General features: G+C 39.4%; 1 protein-coding gene across 1 annotated transcript in view; it reads left to right on the forward strand.

Moving 5' to 3' along the window:
- Positions 1–12,044, forward strand: part of LOC108576515 (transcription factor AP-2-epsilon) — a 107,957-nt gene that overhangs the window by 62,857 nt on the left and 33,056 nt on the right. The window contains exon 7 of the mRNA XM_017939521.1: positions 3,991–4,189. Coding sequence (XP_017795010.1) covers positions 3,991–4,189 — 199 coding nt within the window. The remainder of the gene's footprint in view (positions 1–3,990; positions 4,190–12,044) is intronic.

Below are 12,044 nucleotides of genomic sequence, written 5' to 3' on the forward strand. Positions count from 1 at the left end.
GTCAAATTTGCGCCTTTTCACCGACCGTCTTCGAGGCATAATCGCTTTCGAGGCATAATATCTGTAATTCGACCTCACAACAATAAAGTGAGATTTTAAATAAATTTCACACCACAAGGCTGATTTAAGTTTCTTTTTCTTGACTATTGTGTACGAAAATTTATGGTTGAAGAAAATTTAATATGTAGTATCGACCCGCCAATTTGACATAAAAATCAGTAGTCTTTGAATGAAAAATTCTTCGAATGCTGCTTTTAGAGTGTCTTCATTTTGGAGTGATTTATTTCTGAAAAAAATTGCTCAGGTGTTTGAAGAAATGATAGTTTGTTGGGGAGAGGTCTAGTGAATTATTTTTCACGTCAGATAATAATGTTCAAACAATTGTATTGTAAATTTTTTTACTATTCAATACACGTGTAACGCAGTAAATTTTTTTCTTTTTACTACTGTGTATAAAATTCGACGATCGGGCAAAATTTAATGTATGGTATCGATCCAGCAATTTTAACTGTTGAAAAAGTGACATGTAAATTTTCTGACATTTATAAAGCTTTGCTGATCATTGTAATTGAGGCATTTTACAGGAAAATGACGATTGAGTTATCCAATTTTTGTCAAACAATTTTATTACATATTCTTAGAATTGATTTCTGTTAATAGATAAATTAGAATGTCAAAGTGACTAAAGCTTTCCGATAATTGTAATCGACGCACTTTTTCAAGAAACTGACGATTGAGTTGTTGAATTTTTCCAAACGGAAGTTTTTTCGCGAAAGTCGACAATTCGAATCTTATCATTTTCTATCACGGAGATTAATAATGCATGAGCCTACGTATCCTTCCTTCAAATACAACACTTTCAAAGCTACCAAATTGTCCGGTCAGCACCACCGACAGCCGACTTACCGTTACACGATTTTCTACCGCTTCATTCTCGAGATTACAATTTATAAGCGCGGAACAAACCCACGTCGACCTATTTGGTCCGCGTAGAAATTTATTACCCGTTTGACCCGCCTGATCGAGACGTCGATGTGGATTGATTCTACTTGACAACTTGTTTGCACTCTCTTCCTCTTTCCCGCTCTCGTACCGTCTTCGCCTCTCCTTCTCTCTCTCTTTCTCGTACATTTTCACATTTACAAACGCTAAGCAAAGTCTTGTACCCGAATCACACGTCAATCGTAATCGATTCACAGTCAGAGAAAGGATATCATACGCGAATAATACTCTGTGGTGTAACAAATTTCACGAGGTTTCAGTAATACGACCTGAAACTCGTAGTAACAGTAGAAACTCAAGTATTCGAAACTGTTATCACTTAAAGCGCCCGGAGTTTTGTAGAAACACGCACTTTTGCAGAATAAAATAAAATAACTCTTGTAAAACGGAAAATTTCTTTTGAAAAATTTTACGTAGTGCTTGTTACAGGCACAGCGACGATTTTTAATGATATAAATATTCAGCCACTTGCTGTCCGAGAGATGTCATATTTTCTTTCTGCATAAACGTGTAAAAACGCATTTGGACGCCAGTCCACATACATATTACGCCTTGAAGCCTACAACTTTGGTAATTTTGAGAATTTAGAAATTTCCTTTTAACTACGTATTCTTTAAACCTCGAAGAAGTGAAAAATCTGAAAAAAGTTTTCGATTTTTTCAAAGACCCAAACCGGAACCTGCCCTTAAAGCGGGCCCGACGCTTGAAGTGATACGAACGAAGTCTATCCGTTAATAGAACTTCTGATATCCACAACTTCCCGTGAAAATTATCATCGAACCAATTTACCAACGATTCTTAAGTTACCGACATTTTTAAGAATTGTATCTGACATGTAAGTTATTTGACATGTAAGAATTTTTAAATTCCATACACAAGAACATCCAAAAAAAAAAAAAATAAAAATAAATTTCAACGTGCAAAAATGAAGACATTGAATAAAGAAGAGAAAGCTACCGTCAACTTCCTTCCGATCATGAAATTAAAAAGAAGTTTCTCCGCGTGAAGGCCAAGCATTATCGAAAAATAAAGGGTGTGGAAGAAATACTGTACTGTGTTTGAATTTTCTTTTTTCGTAAGAATTTTGAGGGTTATCGGTTTAAAATTCACGTCCGCGTTTAAACAGCCACAAACCATAGGTATGTGTGTGTGTAGGTTATGATCGAAGCAACGATGAAGAGTTTTTAAGTTATAAGTTGACGATCGATTTGGCTTGTAATAACACAGCTTTGTTCGAACCCCGCGGCCTTATATTAAGCATTCCAGAGCAACGATGCAATAATGCTGGACTATCGGTGCATAGAAACGAAAACAGGACGAGGTACGGCGAATTTAAAATATTTCGCGTTGGATATTGCTCCGATATCACGGTTATGCACCCATACAGGCATGATCGACCCGGGGATAACGTAATTTCAGAAGAACCATCAGTTTCGGTATTCCTTCCCGTCCACTCGTTAAACCCTCTTTTGACCTCTTCCTGCAGGAATAGTGTACAGTAATCTTAAGAGGATTATTGCATTCCTTTTATCAACGGAATAAAATTAATCGGGGGATATTTTATGAAAATTAAAATAATCTTGTCCCTTTGAACTGTCTTCGAATGAGAGACGTTGTTTTGTTGGCGTTTGTAAGAAGTACAGTCTTGGGCATGAGTGCTGGGAGATTTGCCGAATGTGAAGTATACTGAAATCTTAAATTTTGGTGAAATTTAAGAAAAATTTGTGAAATCTGCTGAATTTGATTGAAATCTACTATTTATCTATCGAAATCTTTTATTGAATTCCACTCAAATCTGTTGAAATCTATTAAAATAAAAATTTAAAAATTAAGGTGGAAGTACGCAAGGAACCAGAATTGAGGCCTAAATTAAGATGAAAGTGTGTCAAAAAGCGTGAACAGCACAGTAAGAGAAAATTTTCAAAGCGTTTATAGTCGGCAAGGGCACAGCGCGAGAAAATATTCGGAACGCCTATAGCCTTCAAGGGTACAGCGCGGAAAAATATTCGAAACACCTATAGACACCAAGGGCACGGTGCGAAAAAATATTCAAAACGACTATAGGCGCCAAGAGCACAGCGCGAAAAAATATTCAAACCGTCTATAGCCTGCAAGGGCACGGCGCGAAAAAATATTCAAAACGACTATAGGCGCCAAAGACAACGGAAGAAAATATTCAAACCGCCTATAGCCTCCAAGAGCACAGCGCGAAAAAATATTCAAACCGCCTATAGGCGTCAAAGACAGTGAAAGAAAATATTCGAAACGCCTATAACCTCCAAGGGCGCAGCGCGAAAAAATATTCAAACCGCCTATAGCCTCCAAGAGCACAGCGCGAAAATATATTCAAACCGCCTATAGCCTCCAAGAGCACAGCGCGAAAATATATTCAAACCGCCTATAGCCTCCAAGAGCACAGCGCGAAAATATATTCAAACCGCCTATAGTCTCCAATGGCACAGCGCGAAAAATATTCGAAACGCCTATAGCCTCCAAGGACGCAGCGTAAAAAATTTTTCAAAGTGCCTATAAGCGCTAATAGCAGCGAAGGGGTTAAATTATTCATACTTTACCAAATGCCTAACACTTTCAGCCAAGATTTACCCAGAAAATTTTCAAACCTCTTATCACTAATGAAAAGGTTAAAGGGTGAAAAAAAACACGCGAAGCTAAAAATCTATCAAAATACCCTTTACAAATATGACAAATTGATAAGTAGAACGTTCCAGCTGAAAAGGAGCAGTAATACGTCGATAAGAAATTTCCCAAACATAATTACAGATTCCTTACATGGTATCCCTTTCAAACCTCCGTACAATTTCATCGGATGGAACATTAATTAACCTCCGATTCGAAATTCACCTGTGCCGTAAATTATAAACGTTCGACGTCCACTTTCTCGTCGCTGCACCACCGGTTTAATTGATTTCGAATCGGTGAAATGCATAATTCTCGTTTACAAATGTGTTGTTGTTCCGTTTGTTGCAGACATAAAACCATCGGACAGGAGCGAGAAAGCGATGCTGAGTGGGAACGCGCAACCTTCGGACGTGTTCTGTTCGGTTCCAGGACGATTATCGTTACTAAGCAGCACCAGCAAGTACAAAGTTACGGTAGCCGAGGTACAAAGACGACTATCGCCACCGGAATGCTTAAACGCGAGCCTCCTCGGCGGAGTCTTACGGAGGTAAGATATTGCCTTTGGAACTCGCCACTGTCTCCCGTTGCACGGGCGTGCCTCGTTTGCATAATACAATTTTATAAGGGGATTAACCCCCTAGTCAGACAGTGACACGACCTTGTTTGACGATGCTACGCTCGGAGCGACGAGCTATCGTAAAATCCACCGGATTCTACGTTCAAATGGTATATACGCTGTGTCAACTATGACATCGCCTCTCGCTTTTAGGGGCTGTTTCAACGTTTTACCTTTGTTTTACTTATTGCGCGAGATTTAATACGGCGTGGTTAAATTTAATACCGGGAGCTTTGGAAAATGTTTGAATACGGTGAGAGTAGATGTTATTCAGTTTTCGACACTGGCGATGAAAGTTGGAAGTGAAATTTGTGAAAATTAATTTTAAGAGAGGAGATACGATTTTTTTGGCAAGAATGTTTTTCCTAATTTCGCATTTCGGTTTAGGGACTGTTTGAATATCTTACCTTTGTTGTACTTGTTGTGTGAGATTTAATACAGTGAGGTTTTTAATACCTAGAACTTTGGAGAAGTGAAGTACGAAAATGTTTAAATACGGTGAGAGTAGAATATATTATTCATTTTTTAACACTAGTGATGAAAGTTGGAAATGAAATTTGTCAACAGAAATCCTTCAGTGAAAAATTAATTCTAAGAGAGGAGATATGACTTTTTCGCGGGAATATTTTTGAGGTGTTACTTCTTATCAGGAATATTTTTCCTAATTTCACATTTCGGTTTTAGGGACTCTTTGAATATTTTACCTTTGTTGTATACTTATTGTCTGAGATTTACTGCAGCGAGGTTACATTTAATAGTGAGAGATTGGAAAAGTGAAGGACGAAATGTTTAAACGCGGTGATAGCAGAAGGTATTATTCATTTTTTAATACTAGCGATGAAAGTTGGGAAAGGAACTGGTTAATAGAAATCCTGCAGTGGTCTGCTAAGTATTAATTCTAAGAAAACACTGTCGATTGAGATAATACTCTTTGTCAGGATTATTTTTGCTAACTTCGCGTTTCGTTTTAGAAGATATTATTCAATTTTGCGCACTGGTGATGAAAATTGAAAATGAAATTAAAATCAGTACAAATTCTTCCGTGGTCTGCTAAAAATTAATTAAAAAAAAAAGAGATACGCCTTTTCGTTAGAAATGCTTTAAACACAGCGATAGTAGAAGATATTGTTCATTTTTTTAAACTAGTGATGAAAATTGAAAATGACACTGATCAACAGAAATTCTTTAATTATCTGATAAAACGTTAATTTCGAGAAAGGAGGTTATGACTCTCTGTCAGGAATATTTTTGAGATATTTCTTCTTATCAGGAATACTTTTCCTAATTTCACTTTCCGGTTTAGAGGCTGTTTAAATTCATTTCGAAATCCTAGCGATGAAAGTTGAAAATGAAACTAGTCAATAATTATTAAAAATTAATTGCAAGAAAACAGTGACAATGACGAGATATTACTTTTCGTCACTCACATTTTTCCTAACCTTCCTTTTCAAGGGGTATTTAAAAATGTCACCTTTATCACACCACACTTGCCTCTCTCAGACTAAATTCAACATCGAAACGCGGAACAACGAAGCAAAAAATATTAAAACACATCGACACTAGAAAGTACATCGCTCGCTCCCCCTGAAAGAATACCAGCGATGAAAGTTGAAAATGAAACCGATCAATGGAAATCCCTCACTGATCTGGCAAACGAAAAAAAAGAAAAAAAAACAAAGAAAATCAATTCCAAGAAAAACACCGACGGTGAGATATTGCTCCTTGTCAGGAATATTTTTCCTTATAAATCCGTACAATCTACTTCCCCCTTCGCGAGCAACTGGCTACCTTTCCAAAAGACCAAAACAACCATCAAGAAACACTCCTCGAACGTACTCTTCCTTTCAAGATCGATCTATCTCGTAGCTCACGAAGCAACGTTTGCCCTCGACCGGGATTGAGTAAGTATTTTAACGGTATCGCTTGATGGTGACCGATACTTCATCCAAAAAGCGACGCGTAAGAACGATACGAAAGCCGAGATACCGTGTTGCTGTAAATAACGCGTACACTTCCGGACATTTGTCCGTTCACGGTAGAAACATCCGTGCACAACCGCTGTAAACTACAGCGGAACAGAACACTGGACCTAGGCTTGAAAGAAAGTGTAGAACCGTAGAATACAGGAGATACCGATACCGTTTAACCGTTACGCGACGTTTATCTAAGCTGGTTAATTAATAAACGTGCGTTCGCTTCATTCGGCCACCTCATACTCGAGCACGGACAGCCGGCTGATTTATGGGTTTCTCTCTTGGAAGCGGGAAGAGCCGTTCTTTATCTGATTCACCATTTTACTCGGCCAGAACAGTATCCGTTGCGCAATGCTTTATCACCAAAGGCGTGGATAAATCACCGTATCTGTGAAACGTACAGAGTACTGGTACCTACCTGCGTGGAAATCGCGGTGTACGATGGGTTTAGAATTTCTCCACTCTGCGAATTCAGGATTACGCGAATGATTCGGATGTAGGTATAGTTGGTGTTAATAGGTAATAACGGGGAGGTGTTTGGATTGTTTGTCGTTAGTGGTGCTCGAGATGTTAACAGCGCATGGGAGAAACAGTGGTGCGAGTCAACGCTTCCGCGTTCGGGGAAACGTGGAGCTTTGATTTCGTGAATCTTGTTTGGTCGCGTCACAGCGTCGACGTTAGAAATTGCGACGGTTTGATGACGCGGACTTCGAACTGTTAATTTTGCAATCTTCAGTGAAGTCTTTCGACCGATGCGATGGATACGTAGTGGACTGTATTGAATTTTGAGTAATCACACAATGTTGAACAACGATATACTTGTATTTAAAATAGTTAACCAGATATGTTACAATAATAGTGTCTGTATCGAATGTGACTGTTGGTGCTTGTAATAATAAAAATCGAAGTGTCTGTGCGTGCTATTTTATCAACTTGCTGTGTGCTTCTATTCGCTGTTTAAATGTGTAGTGGAGGTGGTTGAAGAGTGTTGATTGGATTTTTGTGAGTATTCCGGGGGTGACTGTCGTGTCGAGAGGGTGGGGGTATTGTTGTTAAATATTTGTTGTATTGTAGGGTCGAGTCCTGGTTCATCTGGTCGGTCGGCAGGCTGCCGCTTCTGGTGGCCAGATGAGAGGGTTTCCTAAATAATTGTAAATTTGCGAGCCGTGTCGTCTAGACCTTCGCCTTGAACAGATTTAAGTTTTTACAACCGAACAAATCTTTGTGGGGAGAATAGTATAGCTTGTGGAATACGTGAAATGTTATATTTTCAGTGTGCGTTGAAGTCAGTGTTTTCAGATGTATAAAAGTTTGTCACCGCATATCAATTTTTTTAGGGAATTTTTAAGTAATCTTGCGGAGATCGGATTATTCTAGATTGTACCATTTTTGAAGAGAGATAAAAACGTGATAAGTATTATTAGCTAGAGACAATAGTAAAATGAATATGTAAGTTTGATTTTTCACTTTTCCTTTTGGTAACTCTTTCGAAAATTCTTTGGAGCTGACTGAATGTTTGGAGTCTAGTTTCGATTGTAACTACTTGCCAGAATTTTTCAGCTATATAATTCTTACTCAAACTGATGGAATATTTTTTGAATAATAGATCACACTATCTGGTGCTTGTGCTGAGCTTTACAATTGCGCTTTGCTTCATTTTCCTAGATTCGGATGTTAAAAATTCATCCAAAAGTTTCTCAAATTTCTAACTTTTTTCTCAGAATTCTTGCGTATCTTGTAATACACAATAGTCCCAAATAAATAACCTTCCTACAGTCCGTTCAACGAGACGAGTCGCTAAGTAAAAACAAACAACTCCCTCGCTTTTCACGTGATCGGCTCTGCGACTATGGTTATTGGCTGTCACATGTTACAACTCAGGGCCAAGTTATGGTGGTCCCTTGCCGAGGGGTCTTGCAGGCAGAAACCTTAATGATTTCCAAATATGTATTTTATAACTTCAGGTACTTTTCAGTGGTAAGCAATAAATGTAGTTACTCCAGAAAATTGGAAAAAATGTATTGATCACGTGATAACCGATTTTGAAGAAAAATTTTGGCAATTAGATGGTATAATTGAATCAGCAATAGAACCATTTATTATAAATTTAAATGATTCCGACGATAGTTCAGTATCAAATACCAGTTGTGAGAGCAACATAGAATAAAGAAATAATAATTACACGGAACTTCTCTTGTACTTTCATTCATCCTGTTATTTAGGTATATTTATATAACAAGTAACTCCATACCATAGTCAAAGAATTTTAATTTAAAAAAAAAAGCTTATCCTACGATGCGATATGGGGATCTGGAATCCGTAAGTCGGCCCTGCCCTGTTCACGTGCTCGTGTTTATACTTGGTGACTCGTCTCGTTGAATGGAGTTGATTAGAGACCGACGAAACCAGAATTCCCTTATTTTTTCGAAACAATTGACGCTTTCACCCAATCTTTCTCTGTTGCTGTAACAAATCACATAAATACCATATTCCGGTCGTTTAAACATCGGTGTGAGAGATCAACATGGGTCACTCTACACTAAAAAATTACACAAGTTCAGGAAGGTTAACGAACAACATTAACACACGTTGCCTTAACATTTTCGCGACGGGCGGTAGCCGGACAAAACGTTTAGCTGAATACGGCATATAATTTCCAAAAGTCTGTAGCTGAGTACGGCACGGTTCTCCCGCCAATTTTGAAATCACGTAGGACCACGTTGCCCGTATTCAGCTAAAAAATTTGAAATGACCTAGGACTACGTTTCCCGTCGCGAACGTGTTAAAATAACCGAACCCTAAAACACGCCTCGCCAAAGAACAATCTCACACACCAAACACTTACATCCCAAAGCCGTCAGAAGCAAGTCGAAGCCACGAAGCACCATATCTCACAAAGACGATTCAGAAAATCCCGTACAATCCTACCAGCCGCCAATCAAAAGAGCGCAAACCAGCAATAATGTATCTCTCCGCACCTACGCACGCGTTCTCGACCGCGTAACTATCCATGAAACGTGGCCCACGGCCGGTCAGAATTGTCCCGCGAACCGGAGCAAATTCCGCAGGCGTGCCAGCCAGAGAACGAGGCGTAGGAAAAAGGAGATCGTTGAACAAACTGGCAATAAAGCGGCCGATCTATCCCCGATGTAAATGAGACATTAATAATTGCACAGGTTCGAGTGTCAATTCCTCGTGTACGAAACAGCCCCGAGGGCTTCCAGCGAGGCATTCGATGCACCGTAAACCGCGACGATATAATTCATCCATTCGAATAGCGATCTGACTGATAATTACACGCACCGGGTTCTCTTGCCACCATAGATTTCTACTGTGCCCGTCTGCCTTTCTTTTGTCTCTCCCGTCCGCCTTTCTGTCTCTCTTTTTTCGCCTCGCTCCCTCAAACCACCCCTTTTGCTCCGCGATGTTCTACCTTCACGGTGAAGTAAGGTTTACGATCGACGGTCTCTTACAACGCTGCGCCGGCGAGAACGATCCAGCGACTCGTTTCCGAGCCGCAACCCCTCGCAAATTGCCGGTTGCAAATTAAAATTGCAACTCGGTTTAGCGAACCCCCTCGGCGGGCCTAACTGGGGGATGTTCGACGGTTTATCAACGGTTCTGACGATTGTGAAATTCGATTTTTCCGAGAACGCCTTCCTCGAACGATCTGAGAGCGAAAATGGGGTGGGAGGTTTGAAGAATCGAAGAAGCGAGTGTTTGTTGATTCGTTTAGATTGGCGATGAGGGAAAGATGAGTGGTTAGGGTGTTAGTCTGGTTTTGGTTGAAATATTGCAGTGTGTAGATGATTGTTTCGTATTGTGCGAATGGTGGATGTGATTGTTTTTGATGGAAAAATGGAGGATTCTTTGTGGCGACTGGTGATACTTGCGAGGGGAGGATTTTGTGTTTTTATTGTGGAATGTTAGTGAAACGAATGGTGATATTTGTAAATTAAATTTGAGGATTTTTATGTGGTTTCTGTTTAACTCGCCAATTCTCTGTTTTACCATCAGTTCTCATGATAGATCGGTATTATCTACGATGGCGAAAAGTAATTTAATGAAAATACAAGGAAACACTATAGCTATGACATAAAGGTCTCTAAAAAAAGAAATAGAAAATGTTGCAGAATAAGAAGGAGCTTACGTTTTTTTTTTTTAAATCAAATTTAAAGGTTCGTTGGAAATATTGATCTAAATTATAAAATTGAGCACGAACTCGTGGGATGACCTAATAATACATCGTACAAAATGCACAATTTGCGTCTTTAACACACATAACGTGTGCAGAAGTTCCCCAAATTGATTGTTGTTATTGGATAAAGTTTGTATCGATCAATATTAACACGATCCCAATTTAATTCAAATTATCAATATTTATTTTCAACAAACGCCCAAAATGATGCGTCGTATTATACAAAACTGATAAAAATATAGACAAATACAGAAAAATATTTACGAATTAAATTCCCTCGTATACGAGAAAATAGAGCTACAAAGCATTAACTCGTCGAAATTGTTTCATCTATGCGTCACAAGCCGCGAGTATAATTGACATTTAAACAATTCTTCAAAACGGACGAAACGTCGTTATCCTCTTTTCGCGTTTAAACTGCGAGTAATTATGCCTGAAAAGCTATTGAAATTCCACGGCGTATTGTACAATAATCGTGCAAATGTTCGTCGAAACGGTGCAAAAAAACTTGCCGCAACCGTAGAAGCCGTGGAAAACGTAACAAAATGCGCGCAAGCGCGTTTTTCACACAGCCAGCAATCGTAAAAGTCGATTCGAATGTATGTTTTATTCATAATTTCACGTTTCATTTTCGTATCTGTCCGTTCCCTCGCAATCGGTTAACGACTTCGAAAATTAGCCTCGAGCAACGAGCAATTTTCCATTGTAATATCTGTTGTTTAACGCGAAACATCGTCGACAGTAAGACGTAGCGTTGCTACGTCATCATTATCCTTTCGCCTGGCTGAAGAAAACGTGCGCGTACTTACTTATACGCCTGTTAAGCAATAAATGCGTGGAACTTTAATGCTACATCGAGAAAATGCGATTTAACGATCGGATAATTTTCACCTGCGATCTTCAATCTCCTTTCAATTATCCGAGATCTCTGTACAATTAACGTTTAACTATTATTCGTGAATTGGTGAACTCGTTGTTTATACTTCGTACTGTTACACCCTCAAATACACCCGTCCCTCAATTTACGCGACACTTTTTTACGCGAGTACTTGTTTTACGCGGCAAATTTACCTCAATTTACGCGGTCAGACATGTACATATGTACATTGTTCCGTCGCGCAGGTACGGAACGCATGGGGTCTTCGTTGACCGGGTTTATGGCACGCTCGCACAAGAAGGTTATTTTTCAGAACAAAGACGCTTCGTAGCTCCGCGAAAAAATAAGTATTTTCTTACAGAACAATGCCTTTAGAATTTCGACTTTTCCGCGTCCTCAATAACCGAAGACGTGTCATAAACCAGGTATTACTGAAGGGTCAATCCACACGCGCGTATAACGGCACTCTCGGCCGAGGGTTGACCTGGCGGGAATTTCCGACGCGTCACCGAAGGACAGCGAAGATTCCACGCACCCACTCCTTCCAAGGAAAAGCGCGCCAAGGGCGCAATGGAAGGGTGAGTGTTTACGCGGTCAGATATGTACATACATATTTTCCTATAAGTTTTAAAATTGACACTTTTGTACAGTCAGTATTGTGAGATCGGTTGACGGAACGCAGAAAGAAACTTTGTTGCGTTAGGCCCGCACAAGGCGTTGTCTTTGGCCGCTGGGCCG

The sequence above is a fragment of the Habropoda laboriosa genome, unplaced genomic scaffold (assembly GCF_001263275.1).
Source record: "Habropoda laboriosa isolate 0110345459 unplaced genomic scaffold, ASM126327v1 scaffold376, whole genome shotgun sequence".
NCBI classification, from domain to species: domain Eukaryota; kingdom Metazoa; phylum Arthropoda; class Insecta; order Hymenoptera; family Apidae; genus Habropoda; species Habropoda laboriosa.